The sequence below is a fragment of the Rana temporaria genome, chromosome 5, assembly GCF_905171775.1.
Source record: "Rana temporaria chromosome 5, aRanTem1.1, whole genome shotgun sequence".
NCBI classification, from domain to species: domain Eukaryota; kingdom Metazoa; phylum Chordata; class Amphibia; order Anura; family Ranidae; genus Rana; species Rana temporaria.
Window position 1 is genome coordinate 291,782,187 of NC_053493.1, and position 27,052 is coordinate 291,809,238.

Below are 27,052 nucleotides of genomic sequence, written 5' to 3' on the forward strand. Positions count from 1 at the left end.
TCGGCCTATCATCCGCAAAGCAACGGCCAAACGGAAAGAACTAACCAGACCTTGGAGCAGTACCTCCGTTGTTTCTGCTCAGTCTCCCAGAATGACTGGCGTTCACTATTAGTATCTGCAGAATTCGCATATAACAACTCCATTCATGCCTCCACAAATCAAACACCGTTTTGGGCAAATTATGGCTTCCATCCTCCCTTCTTACCGGACTCTATTCCCGAAGCTTCTGTTCCAGCCGTCCAAGAACGGTTAGTATCCATTCAACAGAATTTCTCAAACTTACAAGAGGTGATGCAGCGGGCTCAGGAGGACTTTAAGAAATTTTATGACAAAGGTAGAAGGGACTGTCCCACTTTTGAGGTGGGAGAGAAAGTCTGTCTGTCCGCCTCTAATCTAAAATTACCTGTTCCTTCACAAAAATTGGGCCCGAAATTCATCGGTCCTTTCGAGATTAAACGCAAGATTAATCCTGTAGCCTTTGAACTGGCCTTACCTGATTCTTACCGGATTCACCCCGTATTTCATGCCTCACTTCTTAAACCCCTGGTCCCGGATCCTTTCCAAGGGAGAGCGGAGCCTCCACCTCCACCAATAGAGGTTGAAGGAGAAAGAGAGTTTGAAGTGGAAGCTATCCTTAACTGCAGGAAAAGAGGGAGACAACTCCAATACTTAATTAAATGGAAGGGCTATCCCCCGGAGGACAGTTCATGGGAGCCTTCCAGAAACATTCATGCCCCTCGGTTGATTCGGTCCTTTCAGCGTGAACATCCTGAGTTAATGGACAGTTTGGGCGTCCGGAGTCCGCCCCTAGGGGGGGGCACTGTAAGGGCGCAGACCTTTCACGGTCTCTTTCCCCAGTTGGTCCTGGGTGGAATCGAACCCAGGATCTCTCCATTGCAGGTCCAGCTCTTTTGTCTCTGAGCCACTGCTCAGTGCTATTCTGTGTGCTGTCCGTTGGAACCTGGTCCTGAACCTGTACTTCTGTGGACCAATCAGTGGCCAGTGCGGCCACATACAGGAACTGATGACAAACCAGCAATTAGCAAAGGGGAAGGGGCTGATAGAAAAAAACAGTAAAGTTAGCCCAATTTTTTTGTATAATGTAAAAGATGAAGTTACGCAAAGTAAATAGATATCTAACATGTCACGCTTCAAAATTGCACACGGTACTTAAAAATCTCCATGGGGTCAATAAGATAACCGCTTCACAGCCGTTTTTTTGAATGCAGAGGCCGGGGCGTGACGTCATAAAATCGCGCCCAGCTTCCGACGATCATAGAGACTTCGGCGACCATCTGGTCCGCCGGAAATCTCTGTGATCACTATCCGGGGCCGGCGGATCCTGTCACCGACTCACCGATCGCACAGGTGAGTCGGTAGAAGCACCGGAGGGCGGCGGGAGGGGGGGCGTCTCCTTTTGCCGCCCGGAACAGCCGCTTTGATCGTTCCTATGGTGTAGGGAATCGCCTGCTGAAAATGCCGATATCTGAATGATGCCTGTAGCTTCAGGCATCATTCAGATATAGCCCCGCAAAGTCCAACAAAGCCCAGGACATCATATGATGTCCTCTGGGCATCAAGTGGTTAATTGTAGATATTCCCATTCACTGATATTCCATCCGTTTTTACCCCTTATATCCTGTAAAGATTTTATCCTACCCTGCTCCGTGATGTTCTTTATTTGTGCTGTTCCCATTTTGTTTCCAAACAAAGTCCCTTGCCCGGGGATAAAAAAATGTGTTTTCGTGAGTGCCATTAAAGGTGAACTAAGTCCATTTATTATGTCTATAAATAAAATCCCATATTTTAAATACGTTTTTGGTTATTTCATGTGTATCTGAGTCCAGTGTTCTGTGTTTTCGTTGTATCCATATATTTTTTGCAGTACTATTTTTCTTTTACTGCAAAAAAATAGCACTGTAAAAAAGTCACTTCTAATGAAAAATTTATGAGCTGTCACGGGTGAGGGAAAATTTACGAATGGGGAAATTTGTTTTAGTGACAACGGTTTTTAAGGGATTTCCCATTTGTTTGGAGAGATATCTTATTACCTCTGAAGTTCTAGGACAGAAAGTGAAGGGATCTCCCTGACGGAGAAAAATCTAAAAACAAACAAATGTGACAGGGTTCCCTACTCCACCCAAAACAAAATATGGGGTAGGAAACAATGCTTATGTCAGTGGCAAGAAAGGAGTTTCTTATCATTCAGCAATGGAAAAAAAAAAACAAGGTCTAAATGATCTTCAAATCCTCTAAAGCTGATACTTTCCTTCCATTTTGCCTTAGGCTTTTTGATTAGAAGCATCTAGGCTCCTAGGCTAGAGCTGACCTAATTTCAGTTCAGTTATGATCTGGACTAAGTTGTACAGTGTATGTTTTGAAGTTTTTCTTATTATTGTGACCATTTTCCTAAAGAATAAATCGCAGATTTAACCTTTTATGAGCTATAAGATTAGCAATAACAGTAGAAACATGCAAGAAGGAAATAACAATGCCAATTGGATGTTCCATATTCATCTCACTGTAGCCACTGTGCACAACATGTGACTGTAACATCAATAAATCTATCGTTAGTGGAATCCCAAATTGAGGAATTGAGAAAAACGTAAAAAAAAAAAAAAAAAATAGACGTTACTACATTCTGTGTGTGCATGCAAACATGAGCAAATGGGATTTTTGCCAACCCCCCCCCCCCTTTTTTTTAGAACTATGATCCCATAAAATTTGTATCATTGCAGGTACTGGATATCATTTTGGTGACTGTGGCTACTCCAGAAAACATATGAGGCAAATGTATGAGTGCTGGGCAAGGCCTGCCTGGGAGTACAAAACAGACCTAATATTCAAAGTGGTTCTATAGGCTGAAGGTTTTTACCTTCCATTCTATGCAGGAAGATTAAAAAAAAAACTTCTGTGCACAGCAGCCACCCCAGCCCTCCCTAATATTTACCTGAGCTCCCTCTTGATCTAGCAATATGCACAAGAGCATCGGCTCTCCGGGGACTCTCCCTCCTCGTTAGCTGATATCACAGCAATCACAGCCAGTGAACCAATGAGGAGAAAGAGGGGGAAGGACTGAGCCACAGCTCTGTGTCTGAATAGAAACAAAGGGCAGCAGCTCAGGAGCGCGTCTGCTTGGGTGCCCCATTGCAAGCTGCTTGCTCTTGGGGCATTCGACAGGGTGGAGGGGCCAGGAGCACCGACGGGGGACCCAAGAATAGTAGGGTTTGGGCTGCTCTGTGCAAAACCACTGCACAGAGCACGTAAGTATGACATTTTTTTATTAAAAAGTTTTGCCTTTAATATCACTTTAAGCCAGCACACATTATCGTCTGCTCACACAATACTGTTTTACATAACAGCAGAACAGGTACCTTAGTGTCGGGGCCTGACTAATTCAATGGACTTCCCCTGCCCTCTCCTACATTTCGCATTAGGAGTACGACCTTGACCCACTCTGTGTTAGGAGTGCTGACAGAGATCCTCATGAACAGAACACAACAGCCTGGCTGTCAAAGTGATGGTGGAGATCCTCTGGACTAACACCAGCAGAACAAGGGACATTATTTGATCGCCACAGTGCTTTTTCTGTGATTATTTGCCATGTGGACTTGTATATGATCACAACAGTGGTCTATATTTGATTGCACATTTGTTTGCACTTTGTTTACTTGCACGTATTATATCACTCAGCAGGAGTGGGAATATTCAGATTCTGTGATTATGTGTCACATGGATTTTTATATGATCACATCAGTGGTCTATATTTGATTGCACTATTTGCACTTTGTTTATTTGCACAAATAATTTATTGCAACATTGGGCACTTTCCACCATTGCACACAGGCACGCATGCACTTTAATAGTATCAACAATTTATATAAATTTTTACTATGCCAAATGTATTCATTAATTGAATTATAGAACAGCGCCATTTTATGTTATGTTTCAGCCCTGATGAAAGATGCAGACTTTAGCCCCTGAAACACGTTGATTTTATGTGTGGTGCTTCCATTCTATATTCACTGAAATAGAATCAAATATCCATTTTTGGGCATGACTCTCAGGTAATTGTAGGTCTTCATTTTCATTAGGTTTGGAGCAGGGGGGGGGGGGTGTTCTATATTGCACTTTGCATCTAAATATTTATTATTAACCACTTAAGGACAGAGCCTCGTTTTGAGATTTGGTGTTTACGGGTTTAAAACAGTTTTTTGCTCGAAAACTACTTTGAACCCCCAAACATTATATATAAAAAAAATTCTAACACCCTAGAGAATAAAATGGCGGTCATTGCAATTCTTTGTGCAGTGGTCTTACAAGCGCACTTTTTTTGGAAAAAATAAAAAATTTTGAATAAAAAAATAAGACTGCAGTAAAGTTAGCCTAATTTTTTTAAATTGTGAAAGATGATGTTACACCAAGTAAATTGATACCCAACATGTCACGCTTCAAAATTGCGCCCTCTCGTGGAATGGCGACAAACTTTTACCCTTAACCTCCATAAGCGATGTTTAAAATATTCTGCATGTTTTGGGTTACAGAGAAGGTCTAGGGCTAGATTTATTGCTCCCGCTATAACGATCGTGCCGATACCTCGCATGTGTCGTTTACATATCTGGGCGCTATTCCGATAAAATGTATTTTTTAACATACTGTGACCATAGAAATACAGTGTTACCCTAGAGACACTTTACTACTCTGGGGAAGTGATCAGGATTTTTTTTTACACATTATGATTATTTATACCAGTGAATAATTTTTATTTCTTCATTTTCCAAAACATTATGACAAAAAAGTATAACTTCAAAAAACTCACCATGTCTCTTACTAAATACCTTTGACTGTCTACTTTCCAAAAATAGGTCATTTGGGGAATATCTGTACTGTCCTGACATTTTTTGACCTCAAGAAATGAGATAGGATATCAGTACTTTAGGATTGATAGATACAGTATATACCATAGTTTGTTCCTACAGACTAAATAATATACACCGATTTGGGTAATTTTCACCACAGAAATTTAGCACAAAAGAAAGCTTTAGTTGTGTAAACAAAATTATAAAAATAAAGGGCCTAAGCCTCAAAAGGGATACGCCGGCGTATCTACTGATACGCCGTCGTATCCCTGTTTCTATCTTTGGAACTGATCCACAGAATCAGTTTCACATAGATAGGCAGAAGATCCGACATGTGTAAGGGACTTACACTGTCGGATCTTAGGATGCAGTACCGCAGCCGCCGCTGGGGGGCATTTCTTGTCGAAATGCTGCTTCGGGTATGCAAATTAGCACTTACGGAGATACACAAAGCTTTTACGCTTTGTTTTTTCTCCGTAAGTATTAGTTTGCTGTCGCAAAATTAGGGCTGCTTTTACAAGGCCTAAACTGTTTACACCTTGTAAAAGTAGACCCTTCTACCCCGCGTCGCTGTCATTTTTTTTTTTTTTCCGCCGCAACTCGTTTTTTTTTTTGCGCCCGTCGCGATTCTCAAAACCCGGCGCAACGTAAAACCGCGCAAAGCACGTCGGGAAAATGACGTCGGGAGCATGCGCAGTACGTCCGGTGCGGGAGCGCGCCTAATTTAAATGGGACTCGCCCCATTAAATTAGGAACGCCTTGCGCCAGACGGATTTAAGTTACACCGCTCAAAATTTCTAGGTAAGTGCTTTGTGGATCGGGCACTTAGGTAGAGATTTTGCGGCGGTGTAACTTAAATAGGAAAAATTACGTTCCGCCGGGTTTTTGTGGATCAGGCCCATAGTTTGGCTACAGTGTTGCATGACTGATCAATTGCCATTCAAAGTGTGACAGTGCTGAAAGCTGAAAATTGGCCTGGACAGGAAAGTGTCCAGTGATGAAGTGGTTAAAAACCTCTTTGTAAGCGCAATACAACTTTATAGGTCCATGTAAAATTCCCCATGTTGTAAGAATTGTAATCTTAGCAGCAGAGAACTAAGAATGTGCAACTGTGTGTATTCTTGGTTTTTAGACCCACTATCAATCAGCAAAATGAGTCATTGTGGAGTTAACTGACATTTGCCATTGCTGCTAAACAACGTCTGGGCATCTAAGCTTTAATCTGGTCAGGAAAGGGTTCAATTATTTTCAGGTCCTGAAATCTGTATAATTGCTCTACTGGATATTTGTGGGTGTTGTTATTAGCTTTTTATAAAGCACCTGTCATTTTCGAATTAGTTGCCCTTTAACCATAACATAAAAAACCTCCTTAGATAGATGTACACTTAACTTGCTTGTAAATTTGCCAATAACAAGGTATGCTAATATTACTTAATAACAAGCATTAGGATAATTGGATATACTGCTGTACTAAAATTTCAGCTGCAACCTTATGCCCTAGATATTTAAATCTAAATGCTAGGACACAAAAACAGTCAAATACCAATCTTGCGTCTCTGGTGCCAGACTTTTATTTCATTCTTCTTTAAAAAGCCTCTTTTTAAAGGTTACTTCAGTCATCCTCAACAAACCAGAACATACTTCAATCTTACTAGAAGGTTAGTTACTTACATGAAAGAGATTTCAAGCATATTCACCACTTGTTTCAAAGCTTTCAATGCAAGTAAAAGGTCACGTCTGACCTTAAGGGATACAAACTTGATGGAGCCGTCTCAAATGTAAAATCACTTCTATAATCCATGAGATTTACATGGAACAATAGGAGATACTGAAGAGGCCTCCCGCTGATAGTCAAACACAGTGGAAGGAATGGAGGCAGGCTCTCTAGTCCATTTAACTCGTGTAAAACCACCTGAAGAATTTCACCATCAGGACTCAATCATGTTCCTGTAACAGTTAACTATACTGCATATAAAACATACTATATAGTGTGTTTTTACATTTGTTTTTTTTACACGCAATAGCATGAAAACACATAACAATTATTGTAAAAGTATGTATTAAAATACCACAACATGTGCAAAAATAAAAATAAAAAATACATTAAAAAGTTAATAAGCCCTTTCGCCCTTTCCACTGGCAGCAAAAGTTCCCAAGGACTTACTTTATATTTAGTCTTTAGTCTTAGATCCATAAAACTCTATGCAGGCTCAATGAACGGGTATGGCCACAGGGGAGGAAGGTCTCAAGCAGAGGATGTAAACAATGGAGCAGGCTGTAGCTTTTCTTCTCGTGGTCGTAGGTAGCTTAGGATAGGGTCAAAGGTGTTTGGTAGTTTAGAACAAGGGAGCTAGGGAGGTTGGGTAAGTGCACTTCCTGGTACAATAGTTTTTATTGTAGTAAGCAAAACAACATAACTGGTCAACCACGCAGGGGGTATGTTACACAGAACACGGCATGAAGGCATGGGCAAAGGCACAACTAAATTTTTTGGGAGTTCAAAATGTCCACCGAGCAACCTAATGGTATGAGCCAAATGTCCATATAAAGCACCTAAGCCCATGTTTTAGTGCGCTAGTTTGCTTTGAAAGATTTACATAAGCAGATCAACTTGCCACCCACACAGGGGGATCAGAGTGAAAAGGGAAATATTAAAGGAGTGTTCCAGCCTTTTTTTTAAGTTTATTAAAAGTCAGCAGCTACAAAAAGTGTAGCTGCTGGCTTTTAATAAACAGACACTTACCTGCTCCATGGTTCCAGCGACGCGCCGGCCGGGGCTCCGCTCCTCGCCCCCTCTCGCATCTTCATTCCTAGTGTGGGCATCCGGCAGTGACAGCTTTCGGCTTCACGGCCGGGCACCCACTGCGCATGCGCGAGCGGCACTGCGCATGCGCGAGCAGTGCGGCGCCGTCCGATTGGACAGGCGCTCGCCGACAGGGAGGGGCTGCAATAAGGCGATTAAGCGAATCGCCTTACCAGCCCCTCGGCGGAAGGAGGAAGTGGGACAGGAAGTCGCACTCCTCCTGACCCCCCCACTATCCCCCCCAAAAAATTACATGCCAAATGTGGCATGTAAGGGGGGAAGGAGTGGATTAAGCGGAAGTTCCATTTTTAGGTGGAACTCTGCTTTAAATATATTGATAAGTACATTTATGGTTTAACAATTTTGTGGGTAAATGCCAAAAATTATGATCTTGCGGCACTAGCTGCATGTGAGCAAAGGACTTAGGGGCATGCTGTGGTGAGGTAAGGGTGAGGGCAGACATATGCCCAGTATCAGTAGCAAAAAGAAGAGAGAAAAACAAGAATAGAGAAGCAGAGAAAGAAGGAAAAAAAAGGAGGGTGGAGGAAGAGTTTGGAAGGAGGCTGGGGTACATATATAAAATCAATTAAGAAAGGCCCAGGATGTTTGGATACATTATGGGGAGAGCATAAGACCACCAAGGTGGCCAAACTGTGTGGAATTTGGAATTGGTATAATATACATGTGTAGCAATGTAGAATGTAGGATACTAGACATTTTTTCATTGACCATAAGGTCAGGTAAAATGCTCTTCACCATAGCAAACAAAACAGAGGGTTTCCTCTAGGCTCTGGCAATTGCATATTTAGCAGCAATAAACAAATGGGTCACCAACTTTTGTTGGTATGAGAACAGGCTCTGGACCGGACAATGCAGCAAGGCCACTTTAGCATCCTTGAGAATTGATATACTGTATGAAACAAGGAATAGAGAAGCCAGAAGACCTTGGATCAGAATCCGATTAAAAGGGGGCAGGACCATCAAGTATGGACATCCCCTTATTAGCCACAGCCCCTGGAGCACCTGTCACTATACGATGGGTTTGAACTTGCCATCTGGGCCAGAACCCAATATCAGTAAGTGCTCTTTGAATGAAAATACTCTTTAAAAAGGTTTTCAAAACACTTTTTCTAGATTCCAAAATATTGTGTGTGTGTGTATATATACTGTATATATATATATATATATATATACACATATACATACACACAGTAGTGGGCCAGATTCAGAGAACACTTACGCTGGCGTATCTACAGATACGCAGCGTAAGTGTCCAGATGCGCCGTCGTATCTATGCGCCTGATTCCTAACACTAGATACGCCTGAAATATGGCTTCAGCCGACCGACGTAAGTTGCCGTACGCCGTCGTATCTTGGGTGCATATTTACGCTGGCTGCAAGGGGCGCTTCCGTAGATTTACGTGTCGAATATGCAAATGACCTAGATACGCCGATTTACGAACGTACTTGCGCCCGTCGGATTTAGCTATGCCGTTTACATAAGGCTTACGTCCGGCGTAAAGTTACCCCTGCTTTATGAGGCGCAGGTAATGCAAAGTATGGACGTCGGAACAAGCGTATGTTTTTACGTTGTTTACGTAAGTCGTACGTGAATGGGGCTGGGCGTAGGTTACGTTCACGTCGTTGCCATTGAGCCGTCGTATCTTAGGGCGTAAATACAACGTGAATCTGAGCATGCGCGTGCATGCGCCGTTCTCTCGGCGCTTAATTTACATGGGGTCACAATTCATTTCAATACAACACGCCCACTACCAGCCTACTTTGAATTAGGCGGGCTTACGCCGGCCCATTTACGCTACGCCGCCGCGCTTTGTGAATACTGTACTTGCCTCTCTAGGTTACGTCAGCGTAGCGCATATGAGATGCGCTACGCCCGCACAGAGATACGCCGATCTCTGTGAATCTGGCCCACAATATATATATATATATATATATATATATATTGCTTAAAGTGGCAGTAAAGGCTAACTGAAGGTATTCCTAAAAATGCTGCCTCCTCCTTCCTTCTACCTATTCTGCTTAGCCTTTAGAAAACAATGTAAATACTTTTTTAACCACTTGAGCTCCAGAAGATTTTACCCCCTTCATGATTAGAACAGTTTTTGCTATTTGGCACCGTTTTAATGATATTTGTGCAATCATGCAACGCTGTAACGAAACAAAAATTATATAATTTTTTTCACGCAGAGATTTCTTTTGGCATTCTGCTACATGCTTTTCATAAAAAAAAATACCAATACATTTATTTTGATTGGTTTGCATGAAAGTTATAGTGCCTACAAACTATGGTATATATACTTGAATAACATTGTTTTTAATACTATTAATGGCGGTGATCTGTGACTTATAATGGGACTGTGATAGTGCGGCAGGCAATCTGATACTGACACTGGTGGGAACTAATTAGGCTCCATGTTCACGGGACACTGGTGCAAACTCCTCTGAATGAATTTTTTAAGGCTTGAAACCGGCGTTCAGAAACGCACGTTTTGCCACGTTTGCATGCCGGGTTTACATGCGTTTAACCGCGTTTGCATCTAGAAGCGTTTATTAAACATTGTTATTTTAACTATTTCAGCCATTTTGACCAGAGTGAGAAGCAGCAGCAGAGAGAGCAGCTGTATACTTGTATTTGCCTCTATTGCTGTGCTTTTTTTTGCAATGGTTCCCATAATGAGCATTTGTGAGGAAATGCTCCTGACGTTGCTCTTAAAGAGGCTAGAACAATGTAGAAAATTGCGTGCGAGGTCCAGAGTCAGAGTTCGTCGCTATTGGACCCATCCATTGATTGCGCAGAAAATGTCGGTAGAATATTTTTCAAACATGTACGTACAGCTGCATACCTATCCGGACAAATTTTTTGTCCATTGCCCCATTTGATCTTCTACTAGAAAAACTACCACCCAGTCTGACACGGTCTATGAATCATCGCAAGTAATTAAAACATTTTAAACCAATTTTTTTTTATGTTTTTTTATCATTTTCCATCATATTTTTGTCTTTTCAGGTAAAAAAAACAAGGGTACCTAAAAACGCTTATAAACTAAAATGCTGCTAAACGCGGGTACCGCGTTTAGCCGCATTTTGCCTTTTGGAAATCGTCTGCGTCTGAACCCATTTATTTGCTTTCAAAGAAACGCTGTTAAACGCAACTGCATAAAAATGGCAATAAACGAGACTGTGTACACGGTGCCTCTGAACGTACGTTTAGCAGCGTCCTGTGTACATGGGGCCTTAACTGCCACTGACATCATCAGTAACATTAATACAGTGATCAGTGATAATACTATACTGTCAGTGTACTAAAGACACTGGCTGGGAAGAGGTTAACAACTACGATGATCAAGAGGTTAAATGTGTGCCTATGTGTAATTTGTGTAGTGTGCTGCTTTTACTACTAAATCTCTCAGTTTCTCATTCCTCAAACTGACAGGTCGCATCCTATGTACAGAGCTCTGTGTTGTTTGCACACAGCTAATCAGCAGGCCCTGGCCATGAATCATTGGGACTTGCTGACAGGCTCCCACTGTGTACAAATACAGCAGGTGCCGGGCCGAGGGCACGTATGCGCGCCCTAAACCAGGGAGTAGGCAGCTACATATGGGTGCATCACTTTGCCTACAGCGGCCACATTTACACACAAAACATTGCAGGCGGGCGGGCGCCAAGTTCTTAATTTGCTTTGGTGTGGTCACATGATCAAGTGGTTCAACTATGGCCTTGAACTTCCAGAGCACTGAGGTTGGTTCTTCGTCCACTCCCCTACAGAAGCTGCTTTCTGATACAGAGGAACCTGAGTTGATGAATCATGTGAATGCACTGGAGCTTCACTGGGGTGCTTACAGCTACAGAGATCAGCTATAGATGATTTTTGTAGGGCATAGCTTCCAGAATTCAGTTAATTTGTAAAATATTTCAGGACTTGACATGACTGTCATTCTCTACACAAATAAGCCATGGGTGTATTAAAAGATCCCATGTATGTGTACAGTATATAGGTTTATTTCCAAAGCTAATAACCATTGATCTAGAGTTAAGAGGTAGCACATAATATGCAACCCTCTTTCCTCCTCATTTGTCCCTTACTTTGGTCTGATCTATATAGTTGTATGTAAAATGCACTTTCCCAGTGCTAAACCTTTCATACAACTTCTAAATTGCTGCATTTGTAGATTTCAAAAGCCAATATAAAGGAATAGTAGTGGTAAAAAAAGGGGACTTGTGGATTTAACAAATCTTTTTTTTTTTTATTCTCCTTTAAGGGAGTGTGTCCTATGCCTACATACTTTTGCTAATAGGTGTCCCCTGTTCCCATCTCAAAAAGTTGGGAGGTATGTCTTCTACAGTCATAAGTAACTAGCAGAAGCAATGGAAAATGTGTCATTATTAATGGCAGGCTCAGGCCTCGTACACACGACAGAGGAACTCGTCGTAAATGAAACATCGTTTTCCTCGACGAGCTCCTTGTTAGGCTTGTCGAGAATCTTGACAAGCTTTCTTTGAGTACACACTGTCAAGACAAATTCTCGTCGTTCTCAAACGCGGTGACGTACAACACGTACGACGGCACTATAAAGGGGAAGTTTGATTCCACTGGCGCCACCCTTGGGGCTGCTTTTGCTAATCTCATGTTACTGTGTGTTAAGTAAAAGTTTGGTGAGAGATGATTTGCGCTTTTCAGTCTGTTACAGCATGACGAATGTGCTATCTCCGTTACAAACCCTACTTTTACCGAAGGCACGCTCCCATCTCATACTTTATTCTGAGCATGCGCGGGTTTCTAAGCATACACACCAACGTGTTTCTCATCGTAAACCAGCCCGACGAGAAACACGACAAGGAAATTGAGACTCCCAACGAGGGAAAAGAGAACTTGTTCTCTTTTTTTCTCGTCGAGTGCCACGACAGTTTTCTCGACGAAAAACATACACAAGACCGTTTTCCTCGGCAAAAAAGCTCTGACACCAAGTTTCTTGATGGATTCTGTCGAGGAAAACGGTCGTGTGTACGAGGCCTCAAACTGTCACTAGTCAAGTTTTGAGCTCAACACACACACATCACAACACATCACAATCTGACTGTACAATTTCCTATAAATCTACCAAAAACTATGTAGTAGCCACTTTTGTTTTGGTCCGAATACTAATTTGGAGGACATTTTGGTTATTCTGAGACTCAGATTTCTCCAAATCTTCAAATGAAATAGTAACATATAGTAACAAATTTCATTGAAATCCGGTAAAATTTGTTTGCTTTATATGTTATCTAATGGATTCCAACATTTCAGAACGATTAGAATTCGGATAGGTCGAAAAATGATCGACTGATTAGAATTCTGTGTGAAGAATAGCTGGTTGTTAATCAGCCGGCCACCCGCGTCCTTAACAACCAATGACTTATCATCTGTCAGCTGGCTTTTCCACTGACAGATGAATATAAAGAAAAGTATGCCGTCAATGGGGACAAGGGTCTTATCCCCACAATCGTGGTCGGAATTTGGAAGCCCCCTTTAATAAGGGGGCTTGTGGGGGTAAGATCCTGCCCCCCCTATGTGAATGAATATGTGGTACATACCCTACCCATTCACCCAAAAAGTGTCAAAAAGTAAGAAAAACACAGACAGTTTTTGAGAATTCCTTTATTAAAAAAGAAACAGTGTTCCCCCATGTGAATTCATTGTTAATCATTCTGCCCACCGCACCCACAGAAGAACAACAAAATCACTCCAGCTGACATGGAGGCCTTCTGCCTTCTGCAGGCTCCTCCATTTGACAGTTCTTTTATAGGGAAGGACGGGGCCACCTTGTAATGTCATGGACCGGTGTTTGTTGGATCAGCAATGTCACAAGGGGGTGGTGCTAACCTTTATTTTTTTCAAGGGTATAGAGGTGGCCAAATGCACACCATAAAAAGCAGTGCATCATACACAAAAAGCATAGACATATGGAGGGCTGGCCCATCCAACAATCGATTTAGCCATGTCTATACTTCCTATATTTAAAGATTTGTTTTACATTTTTTCACTCTCTCAGACTTTATTTTTTTTTGAATTGTGCACTTTTCTTTTTTGTTTCAAAAGCAATGCACTAGCTTACTGTAGAATCAGGAAGAAATGCACATGGAATTTTAAAAGCAAGTTGTTTTTCTGCATAACATTTCTAATACACAACATTTCATAATAGATAACATGCCAGAAATTATTTCCAAAATTCCCTTTAAAAAGGTAAAGTCAGAGAAAGACCCTCTTGTCAACAGTAAGATTGTCAATCACAATGAACCATAGGAAAATCGGTAAGGCCTCGTTTTTTTGTAAATCCATTAGTGAACCTTAACGGTTGCTTTTGTAAGTACCAACTTTAGAGAGAAATAAATGTGAGTATATAAAGCCATGTTATTTCTCTTTACGTGTTTGAATTCTTCCTGTCTATTTTTGACTATTGTGCTGGCTTTTCTTGACATTACATTTCAGGATGAACAGATTGTCCCAAAACCTGTTGCCATGGTAACTTAGACTTTAATATTCATTTATATTGACCTATGAATGTAGAGGTGGAGGGGACAAACCACATTTATTTAGGTTTTATCTAAATATGATGGCTATGGTACCTATAAAATATTTAACTGGGCTACTTACAAGCAGTGCACAACTGTTCGACCTTCTCCTCCATTATATTCTTCTTGCCATTTGTCCACTTGCCGAATAAGCTTTAGAAAAGACCTTTTAGACACTGGAGTATCTCTATACATTGGCCAGCCCAAGAACTGGAACTGCTGTACCATGCGGTATCCATCTTGAGGCTGAAAGAACAGAATAGATTTCTATAGAACATAATCACTCAATAACTTACTAAAACTAACTTTTTACTTTCGAAAAGTCACCAATTTTGAAATGCCAACTCTACTGGAACACAAACTATATTTATAGATTCACTGCTTTAAAAGTAAAAAAATAAATAAACATTAAACATTTTTAAAACTACTATTAGCTTATGGCAGCATGGCCTAGATAAATAATAGCATTCATAAACAAAACGTTAAATAACCTAATCAACCTCAATTTACAGTACTCTTCATGCTGCCAGGCTTCTACAAACAAATCAAGAAATCAGACACTTTTTGACGGCAGCTTGGTCTGTTATTGCAAGAAGCTGGCACCAGCCTGAGCCCCCTTCACTTGCTGCCTGTGTTTGTGAAGGGAGCTATATTGATTTTATGGAAAGTATGCTTGGTTGTGAGCATGATAAATCTCAGGCCCACAGCCTTACCTATTAAGAAGGGTTTAGACCATGTGAGAGATAAACAGAGTGAATTATCCCTAGACAATACCTTTCAAGGGACACCAAGTACTAGGAAATATGGGAAAAAAAATATGGGTGAAAGGAGAACGAATAATAATGGCCCAGCCACTCTTGTTACTACTTTTTCTAAGGAGTACAAACAGGTGGCGAACATAATTAAAAGGAATTTGCCGATTCTCTATTCAGACACAGGTCTTTACAAAATTTTAGGTTGTCGCTTCTCTAGTTGGAGGACCCCTACTTTGGGCTCCCTTCTGTCCCCAAGCTTATTTGCATCATAGAAGCGCCAACCTACCTGGTTGTCCTACCCTGGTAGTTTCCCATGCAATTTAAAAACATGTAGGTATTGTTATTTGAATGCCCCTACTAGGTCATTTAACTCTTTTAGTTCAGGAGAAAGTTTTGAAATTAAACAGTATATCAATTGTGGGACTCGTTTTGTAGTGTATATTATATTTTGTGTCGCATGCAATTTGCAGTATGTGGGGTGCACTACACGTGCCCTACGCACCAGAATAGGGGAGCACTATTGTGACACTTCGAATCCCAATGCTAGACATATTTCAAATGCTTCACAACATTTTAGAGAATGCCATGCTGGTGATTTGTCCTTTTTCAGGTTCACTGGCATCAAGAGATTGACTCTAATACCCAGGGGTGGAGATAGGGGTAGCCGACTTTTGAATAGAGAGGCGTGGCGGATTTTCAGGATCCAAACTAGAGTCCCCCTGGGGTTGAACCTGGATCTACATTTACGTTAATTATTATTATTTATTGGTGTATGTACATGTATGTATATTTTTATTTGTGTGTGCATGTATATACATTACCTTTTTCCCACCACGTCTCATATTGTTTTTTTATTTTTTTTCCGTTTTAAATGATTTTTTGTTGTCTTACATCTTTCTCCCCTTGGCAATTTAAACTATTGTTCAATCCTCCGACCCCTCTCCGCTATCTTCCCTATTCGACAATCCCTCCTTCCCCCAAGGCTTTGGTGTATCTTCGTTAGGCCCCTTCAAAAGGACTGAATGGCAACAGGCACGCTCCTTTGTGCATCCTACGCTGGGGTCGCCAGCGACCCCGGCAGGTGCTCATGACTGGCTCACTACACTACACTTGTCCACACTTACAAAGCACCTACATTCCTCCTCTCAGGTACACCACCCTCCCACGGAGTTTGAACGACTGTGTTCCCTCTCGGAGACGCCCAGGCACCTACTCTCGACCATATATAACCTACTGCAAACACTCACGCACACCGAGCTACCCTCTTACACTAGGATGTGGTCTGCAGATCTGGGTGAGGACATCCGGCAGGCAGACTGGCAGACTTCGTTTTACTTTACTCACAAGTCCACGATCTCCTGCTACGCACAGGAAAAAAACTACAAGATTCTGTCAAGATGGTACAGGGTTCCCTCCGTGTTGCACAAAATATTTCCGTCCACCCCGGCATCCTGTTGGCGATGTTCCTCTGCAGTGGGGACTTATCTACATGTCTGGTGGGATTGTGAGAGGATCCGCCCCTTCTGGACTCAGGTATTTGAATGTTACAACAAAGTCTACGATAAATCACTGGTTCCCTCACCTAAAATTGCTCTTCTCTCCATCCTGCCTGGTTCTGTTAAATCGCAGAGACGAAGTCTCCTCCGTTTCTTCATGTCTTCAGCAAGACAGCTCATACCTTCCTACTGGAAGTCGACCGCAACTCCTCCATTGTCACGCTGGGTCTCTATTATGAACGATACCATGAGAATGGAGGAGATGCTGGCTCTTGACAATGACACTTTTGATAAGTATAAGTTGCTATGGCTCGTATGGCTCCACTTCTCTTCCTCTGACACCCTGGCGAACATGTTGTCCACCCGACCATGATCACCCCTGATCGCCTCCGTCTATGTCACCTCCTTAAGATAGACTAGGTTCCCCTCCCCCCCACTTTATTTACATTGTTTCTTCCATTTGCTCCCTCAGCAACTCTCACACTCCCCCATGATTCCCCTCTGGTTTTCTTCTCTCTCTTCTCCTTTCCTTCTATTCTCTCTCTCTTCTCTCCTTCCCCCTCCCTCCCCGCCCTCTCATGCCCCTGATTCTTGCCCCCCCATTTTTATTCTTATTTTTCTTGTTCTTTTTTTTTTTATTTGCGGCCTTGGTTCTTTTTTTGTCTTGTGTGTCATTTTTTCGTTTGACTTTATTGTTTCCTTTTTGGAGACTCTGGTTGCAATGTTGTCACCTATTAAGAGGCCATTTTTGTTTCGGGTTCTTGTCATAATTGTTCCTGTTATATTATACGTTGGTGGGAGTCCTGCTGTGGGCGATAGCCATTGGGCTGACCCTCTACCACTACGTATTTATGACTGTTCCCTGATTGTGACACCTCATAATGTTCATGTATAACATGTTAAAATTCTAATAAACATATTTTCAACTCTAAACTATTGTTCAATAAAATAATTTTTTTATGAATTCTATCTTTATATTTTTTTCTGTGGTTTGCTTTTTTAATGAACTACTCCCAAATCCTCCTTTCCCTCTGATTTCATTGCATCAATTTGAGAATTAAGAGGTTAATTGGAAACCTCTGTGACCAATGAGGGGGGGGGGGGGCGGGGGGTCGTATTTCTTACAAGTATATATTTTGTGCTGTTTTTGTACATCAATGTTGTGAACAAGGCCTTTGCGGCTGAAACGCATCTACCTTTGCTGTATTTTTTTTATGGAGATACGATAAATTCGGACTGATTTAAGAACATGTATGGAGTTGCGGATTGTCTTTTATCTATCCACAGCCTTACCTGGACTGTTTGCAACCATTTTTGTTACTCTTTCAATTTTGCATCAGTTTCCTCCGCTAATGTTTGAGAGTTAAAATACCGCCAGGATCTGGTCATATGGAATGGGGGATTACACACACACTGCCACCCCCCCTCAATATGCTCTTGGGCGCTATCTACAAGTTATTTCTGGGAAACCTGCTATTGTCCACCTGGTTCAAATGCATTTACTTCCCTAGTGTGACTTAACTGATCCCTCACATTATGGAATGTTGTTCCTCTTTTTTTCAACATATATCCTACCTACGCTGTTGTCAATTGCCTAATTGTACATTATTCACATGCGCTGGTATGTCTCTGTTTACTTTTCATGGACCTACTTATGTCTCTATGGTCTATCATTTACGATGTTCTTTTTGACCTTTATTATGTAGAAAACCTAATAAAACAAGATTAAACAACAAATAAAATGTTTACACTAATGTACTTTTAACATTGCAGTTATTTAGGTATTTCTAATGCTTCCGTTTTCCAGGAACTGCTATTAAAGGTAACTTCTCTGGACAGAAAAGAGGGTTGCCATTGCCAACCCAGTGTCAGAATATCTGAACAGCTGCAGAATCTAACTGGATGCAGCCACTGTTCAGACAGACAATTTGCCATCTGGCTCTTTTGATTATTTAGTCAGGGCGAGTTTCAAACTTACCCTTGCTGCATTATATATCCTAAATATTCGGCTGATTATGTCTTCTTCTAAGTCAGCAGATACAAACTCCACTTGAATAGGACCATGTCTATGTACTCCATTTTCTGGCCAATACTGCGGACACAACTAAAGAGAAAAAATATGGACTTATCAATATATAATTATGTTTACATATGTACACAGCTATATGTATGCATAATAATTTTGTGATAAATTAATATGTATAACAATGTTATAGCAACAACCTACTACTGTTAAAACAAGCCATTTCCTAGCACTGAACAGTATGATAACTACAATTGCAGTTGACATACTGTAGATAGATTTTTGTCTTTCGAGCTTCTGCAGTTATAGCTGAACCAGTTTCATGGTAGAATGTTTGCAACATTGGAGGCTTTAAGTCAGCCAGAAGAAATAAAAAAAATAAATGCAATGTCTTATATCCCACTGAATTGGAAGACCACACACATATCATCAGATCTCATTATCGGTACACAAGTCAGAGAACATTAGGAGCATGGAGGACCTGGTCCTTTCCTTTAAAAACAAACAGGATGTGTATAGGAAAACTTGGTACTATTAAACAGAATAGTGTATAGGAAAACTTGGTACTATTGCACTAATTACATGTTTTCAGAAGAGGTTAACACTCTTCTGAAGGAAGATACCTATACTATACTGAAATACTTAGACTTACACCCAAGCAAAATACCTCTATCATCTTCTCACCACAGCCCCCCCACCCTTCCCTTTTCCTTTTTCCCCTCCCCTTGCCTCGCTATAGGTTCAAATTTCTTACCCCTCTAATCCTTTTTCCAGATGCCTGGGGCTTCACTTCAGAACCCACGCCTCATATGCCCTGTGTCCCTCCTTCTCTTCTCCTACCATATACCCTTTATCCCCTTGTACAGTACAAGTCTGCACAACTAGTTAAAATGTTTTTATCCACTTAAATATATAACATTATGGGGGTTATTTTCGAAAGGCAAATCCACTTTGCACTACAAGTGCAAACTACAAGTGCAAATTGCACAAGTGCAGTCGCTTGCACATGATTGGATGATAAAATCAGCAGAGCTTCTCCTCATTTCAGATCTACCCCTCAGATTTACAGCGATTGCACTTTCAAGTGAACTTTCAATTTGCACTTGTAGTTTGCACTTGTAGTGCAAAGTGGATTTGCCTTTTATAAATAACCCCCATATGTATTTATACACTAATTTGAGGTTTACTTGTTAATTCCCTGGTTTGCACTGCATTGTTCCTCTATCGGTGATAATACCGAAATTGTACTTTGTAAATTACTTCAAGCATATAGTCTATCCCAAACTAGGATTTTTAGAGATTCCTTTATATACATTCATCTCCATTCAACAGTCACCACTAGGAACTAGGGAAGTCTACTTAAAGCGGGAGTTCACCCATAAATGCTGTTTTTGCTCTTTTACCCTTAGATGGATGCTAATTTAGTCTAGGGGAATCAGCTAGTTGTTTTAAAATCCGAGCATTACTTACCGTTGTAGAGGGCGATCTTCTCCGCCACTTCCGGGTATGGGTCTTCGGGACTGGGCGTTCCTTCTTGATTGACAGTCTTCCGACAGGCTTTCGACGGTCGCATCCATCGCATCACGAGTAGCCGAAAGAAGCCGAACGTCGGTGCGGCTCTATACTGCGCCTGCGCACCGACGTTCGGCTACTTTCGGAAAATCGTGACGCGATAGAATGCGACCGTCGGAAGCCTTTCGGAAGCCTGTCGGAAGACTGTCAATCAAGAAGGAACGCCCAGTCCCGCAGCCCATACCCGGAAGTGGCGGAGAAGATCGCCCTCTACAACGGTAAGTAATGCTCGGATTTTAAAACAACTAGCCGATTCCCCTAGACTAAATGAGCATCCATCTAAGGGTAAAAACAGCATTTTACCGGCGAACCTCCGCTTTAATGAGGTGAATGTTTAGAATGGTATCCCTGGAATGAAAGCAGTCCTATCATTGAGTGATAAATTATGAAAATTCATCCCACATATATCAACTTGTTCTCCCAAGAATGATCATTTTGACTCCAAGGTTCAATGGTACCAATCTACTCATCACCAAATGCTGCTGCATTTAGTAGGATGTCATCATTCTTTTAATGTTTACCCTAATAACCTATTCATACTACTCAATAAATTATTTTTTCAGGGTGTTGTGCAGGAATGGTACTAAAAGAGAGCTTTGAAAGGGCAATGGTAAAACAAAAAAGGTTAGTCTACGTATATCTGAGGTTTTACATATGTGTACGTGTATATACAGTACATGTATTAAAAAGGGATTTGCATAAAGTAGTTATGGGGTGAACCCCCTAAAAAGATTTTTTTTTCACTGTCTTGTGTCTCCACTAGATAGATTTAACTTCTCTATTTGTCCTGGTGACCACTGTCACCAAGACATGAAGTGATGGGAAATACAAAATGTTAAGCCGTGTACACACGATAGGTTTGTTCGATGCAACCAAGCCGATGGACTGTTTTAATCAGACAAACCGATCGTGTGTGGGCCCCATCGGTCTTTTTTGCATCGGTGTTAAAAAAATAGAACATGTTTTAAAATTTTCCTATGGATAAAATACCGATATAAAAATCCGATCGTCTGTGTGGAACTCCATCGGAGAAAAATGCATGCATGCTCAGAATCAAGTCGACGCATGCTCAGAAGCATTGAACTTCATTTTTTCGGCTCGTCCTAGTGTTTTATGCCACAACGCTTTGGCAAGGTTGGAATTTAGTCTGATAGTGTGTAGGCAAGACTGATGAAAGTCAGCATCATCGGATAGCCGACGAAAAAATCCATCGGATTAGATTCCATCATATATCCGATCGTGTGTACAGGACTTAAGAGTTGTCACCAAAACATGAATATGAATGAATAATTCTAGCAGTAGGGACATCTGTTCTTGTGATTTTCACTCATTTCCTGTTGCATCTCTGGCACAGGAATTTAAGGGAAATCTCCACAATGGGACACAGACAGCAAACTATTCTATTTTAAACTACAAATATATACAGTATATACTATATATATATATATATATATATATATATATATATATATATATATATATATACTATTTTGGTATGCATACATCTTTAATACATCTCTAGAAAAACGTTCTTGTTTTTCTATCACGGAAAGAAAACAAACTATGGCTTTCAAGAAATTGTCAAGTAATTATGAATATTTTTAAACAAATGTATTAATTGATTGTTATCACCGCAAAATTTCAGTGATTCTGATCATAAATTGTTTTACAGCATACAAATTCATGCATGGCAAACTCAAAGTTCCAAAAGCAGTTTCCTCTTGTGCTGAGGTTAAATTGTGCAGAACAAATTACCAAGTTACATGGATACAATCAGTGTACTGGAAGATACATATGGATCCATCTATTCATTTGGTGGGCACTAAAAAGGTCAGCCTTTTAACTCTGGGAAAGAAATGCACTTAGATGTAATGTAAATGGAATTTTAGTACTGTTACATATGTACCCTGTGAAAAAAAAAATGCAGAATACTGTGATGTGTGTTTATTCAACCATTTGCTTGTAAGTTTGTAAGTTTGATCCAGTCTTTATAAAATGGCATTGTGTTAAATGCTTGCTCTAGCACATTCACATCTCCAGGGCCTCCCCATAGCACAGAGTAAACATTTCAGACTGTTAACTTGTTTGTCTCTTCCTATGTTCATCATAGCGAAAGAAAAAAGGAATCACTTGGATCATCTGCTAGATGTTTTGCCAGCAGTGATAAAGCCTTTAGAAGCATGTTATGCTGCCAAATTATTTACAGGTACTGCAACACTCACTACATACAAAGGTATTGTATTTTTTTAAGGTACAATAACGATAGAGGCATTGAAGTATGCCAGGAAAGCAGAGGTTAATAAACACAGCTGCATTTTGTAAACTACGTGGGTCTTATTTTTATAATTTCATAGTGATTTTATATTGAAAAAAAAAAAACACATCATAAGAAAATATAAAGAAATGAGGTAGGCACATAAATGCACTGTAAATAAATGAATATACAGTACTTACAGTGCATCTGGAAAGTATTCATAGCGCTTCAATTTTTCCGCATTTTGGTATGTTTATTCAAAAATTGATTAAAATCGTTATTTTCCTCAAAAATCTACAAACAATACCCCATAATGACAATGTAAAAGACGTTTGTTTTAAATCTTTGCAAATTTATTAAAAATAAAAAAACAAAAAAAATCACATGTACATAAGTATTCACAGCCTTTGCCATGACACTCAAAATTGATCTTAGGTGCATCCTATTTCCACTAATCATCCTTGAGATGTTTCTACAACTTGATTGGAGGTCACCTGTGGTAAATTCAGTTGATTGGACATCATTTGGAAAGTCACACCCCTGTCTATATAAGGTCCCACAGTTAACAGTGCATGGCAGAGCACAAACCAAGCCATTAAGTCCAAGGAATTGTCTGTAGACCTCTAAGACAGGATTGTATCAAGGCACAGGTCTGTGGAAGGGTACAGAAACATTTCTGCAGCCTTGAAAGTCTCAATAAGCACAGTGACCTCCATCATCCGTAAATGTAAGAAGTTTGGAACCATCCTGGCTTTTCCCAGAGCGGGCTGCCCGGCCAAACTGAGCAATCGGGGGAGAAGGGCCGTAGTCAGGGAGGAGACCAAGAACCTGATGGTCACTCAGGAGGGGGAATGCAAAGGGAAGAAGTAAACCTACGTACCTTCGGCCCTGTCATATGGAAGAGAGGGGAAAGGGAAATTAGTTAAAGAACAATGCCTCACACCTGGCCCCAAAGGGTCAGTGGGTGTGCGGACGTGCCGTGGAGTTTGCATGACCCCATAGATTGGGGGATTGCCCCCGCAGCGGTCCCATATACACATATGGAGTCTTTATGTAAGGATAGAACATAGGCAAACAACTATTCAACTTGGTCGATCAGGCAGAGTAGTAAAGTACCATTAGACAAGATACCTGGGTTGATCATGTTTTTATATATATATTGGTGCGTCTGGGTATGCCCAATAGGCTCTGTTTTGTATTATAATCTTTGAAAATAAATAAAGATGACATTTTAATTAAAAAAAAAGACTTGAGGCTGTAATTGGTGCCCAAGGTGCTTCAACAAAGTATTAAGCAAAGGCTGTGAATACTTATGTACATGTGATTTTTTTTCACATTGTCATTATGGGGTATTATTTGTAGAAATTCAAGGGAAAGCATGAACTTAATCTATTTTAATCCATAACAAAATGTGGAAAAAGTGAAGCGCTCTGAATACTTTCTGGAGGCACTGTAGTTGTGGTGGTTGCATTCATTTTCTTTTTCAGACTAGGACCATTTCAGTAATTGCAGAAAATACCTGATGATCTTATCAGAAATGCAGTGTGCCTGTCACTTCCTGAAAGATGAACTGGAAAAAACAATATTACCTTCATTGTAAAATTCTACTCTCACGTGATGTAGATGAAGAGAGGAAGACATATTTGAAATTCAGTCTGTGCGACAGCCATGGCTTCATCTTTAGATACAGTGTATCACAGACCTGCCGACCGCAGCCAGAGAAAGCCTAGCCAGACCACAGCTGGGTTCACTGAGGAATAGAGCCTATGGAACGGGTGGTCCTTTCCAGAGTTCCTGATAGTAGAGATGAGTCACTACCCTGGTTACTACCAGCCTATTCAGGTGAGCGGGAGGCCCCTGTGGAGTGGGCCACTGGAATGATGAGTGGTAAATTCAGCCCAGACTATGAGGGACTGAGTGCAGCACAGCCCTCAAGGATTCCAGGGGATTGCAATAGTATGTTGCACAAGATTTCCAGGAGCTGATTATGGCTCAACATGCAGGATTTCCTGGGACTTCAATACAGAGTGCACAGCAAACCTTTCAAGGATAAGGTACTGTTCAGCATGCAGGATTTCTAGGGACAGGTGATCAGAGTGCACAGTTGAGTTTCCATGGACAGGGTGCCGCACAGTATGCAGAAATACTAGGGGCAGGTGAGCAGAGTGCGCATTAGACCTTCCAGGCATAGGGTACCACTTAGTGTTCAAGATTACCAGCTATGGGTGAGCAGAGTGCACAGTGGGACTCCCATGGACAAAGGTTATAAGACTCAGAGATATGTGAACAAATTTTGCTTGGATGAGGATTGCTGATCTGAGCACAGCTTAGGTGGAGTCATGGATTGCCAGGCTGGGCAGAGACTGATCCTATCAAACAGTAGGTGAAATTGGTTGGCACTTAACGCTACCAGACCAGGTAAAGGGTCAGGTGAGATTAGACCAGGTAACAGTTCAGCTTCACAGCTATAGCATAATAAATACAAAGCAACAGATTGACTTTACACTGATCTGTGACAGTGGTGGAGTAAGCATAGCTACAAAGAGACATAAAGTGTGTTATTTGCATGATTAAAAAACAGGTCAAAATCTGAAAAAATTAAACAAATGCAGTCATCAAATCTAACGACTGGTAAGCTGCAATGTATTAAATATAATATATAATATAATGTGCTAAAAAATGTAAGATCTAACCATTTTGTTATGTGCAAAGATGACACAGGTTGTTATAGTAACTTAGGAATAGGAGTTGCAGAAGGAAGTGATACATGTTAAAGCCTAAGTGCAGCCAAAATCACAAACAGAAAAATCAGCACAAGGGAAATTACTTACAGTCAGCAGGATATGTCCCTTGTGCTCATTTCTCTTCTGTTACTGAAAAATTTCTTCTGTCCCGCCCTGAACCTATCAATCATTTGCCCATCCTCCAAACATAGATTGTGATTCATTCATGGAAACTGCAGTACAGCTTCTATGAATGGCCGAACTGGACGGAAAGGAAGGGCATAATCAGGTCCTCTTGAGGAGAGGCAATGACAGCCTATTAGTTCTAATAAATTCCATGCTGACCAGGAAGATTATGGCGATAGGTTTGGGGGGAGCAGGACTGAAGTAGATTTTCACTAATAGAAAAGGAATCAGCACAAAGGACACATCCTACTGACTGTAAGTTATGATTTTTGTACAGATTTTTCTGTGATTGTGGCTGTCCTTAGGCTTTAAATATCCAAATTAGTACCTCAGTGCTTGGGTGTTTCAAAGCTCTTCGAGCAGTTAGGCCTTAAATTTTGAAGTTTTGGGTTTTCCACCGATGGTTTTTAAATATAGAACTCTTCGAACAACAGACATTAATGAGGTGATGTGTTATGCCCCGTACACATGATCGGAATTTCCGTTGCGACAAACTCTGAAGGATTTTTCTGATGGAATTCCGTTCAAGCTGTCTTGCATACACACTGTCACACCAAATTCTGACCGTCCAAGACGCGGTGGGGTACAACATTATGACGAGCCGATAAAAATATAGTTCAATGCTTCCGAGCATGCGTCGACTTGATTCTGAGCATGCATGTTTTTTTCTCCGTCGGAGTTCCATACAGACGAACGGCGGAATTTCCCATAGAAATCTTTTTTATCGGAAAAAAAGAGAACGGGCTAGATTCACATACAATGGCGGATCTTTATGCCAGCTTAGTGCATCTTTTTTCTGCTGCACCGGACCAGCGCGGAGAGGCCTGTACATGATTCACAAAAAAAATTCTCACCCAGATGCACCAGTGGGGCGTATTTTAGACGGCGTAAGGCGGCGTAACTGTAAGTGGGCATCACCCTATGCTAATGAAGCTCCGACGGTGGCGCAGGGAGATACGTCGTGCGCAACTTTTACCGCACATGCTCAGTGACATCGACGGGCTGACTGCCCCCATCTGCACATGCTCAGAACTGCGCCCCGGCGTGACCCCTAAGATACGCCGGCCCACTGCCTCCGCCCAGTCCATAAATACACCCAGACATGCGCCCTACAAGTGCAAAAGTACCCAAGCATTTTTGGTTCCTGCTAGGTCTTTTGCACTTGTTTTTTGGGGGAATTATGGCTGCTGGAGATCCTCTCCCGTGCCCTCCTACTTGCCCGTCGACGCAGTAGTGCTATGACCACGGCTGTCCCTGGCATGTTGGCACACAGATGTGTTGTCCAGCAAGTGTGGTTGCTCAGGTCGTCTGTAACAGTGCTGCTGCAGCTGCTCTCCAGCTGACCTGTGCAAGTGTGGTGCAAAGTTACCCCTGCTTTATGAGGGGTAACTTTGCGCCGGAATTTCCAGTTACACGCACCGGGAGTAGCCTGCGCCGGCCAAACGTACTTTTCTGAATCGGCGTATCTCCCTTATTTGCATATTTAAAACCAAAAAACCATGGCCGCGCCAGATCCGTCCAGCGTAAATATGCGCCAACGCCGCTCCGGCGTAGAAAAGTTACGCCGGTAGGAAGAAGTCTATTTTGAGGCGTATCTGGTTCTGTGGGTACGGCGCAGAGGTACGACGGTGCACATTTAGACTTACGCCGCGCATCTCGATATACGCCGGCGTAAGTGCTACATGAATCTGGCCCAACATGTCTAAGTCTGTTGGAATTTCCGATGGAAAAACTCAGATGGGGCACACACACAAAATTCCGTCTGACTTTTTCCATCGGAAATTCCGATCGTGTGTACAAGGCATAAG

The 27,052-nt window shown here is 41.4% G+C and overlaps 1 protein-coding gene across 13 annotated transcripts in view; it reads right to left on the reverse strand.

Annotated features, from left to right (window-relative positions):
- The window catches only part of PTPRM (protein tyrosine phosphatase receptor type M), a 916,041-nt gene that overhangs the window by 22,090 nt on the left and 866,899 nt on the right, over nt 1-27,052 (reverse strand). For all 13 annotated transcript variants that reach the window (XM_040353983.1, XM_040353984.1, XM_040353987.1 and 10 more), the window contains 2 exons: nt 18,465-18,590; nt 14,318-14,481 (listed from right to left, as the gene is read on the reverse strand). In XM_040353983.1, the coding sequence (XP_040209917.1) occupies nt 14,318-14,481; nt 18,465-18,590 (290 nt within the window). The remainder of the gene's footprint in view (nt 1-14,317; nt 14,482-18,464; nt 18,591-27,052) is intronic.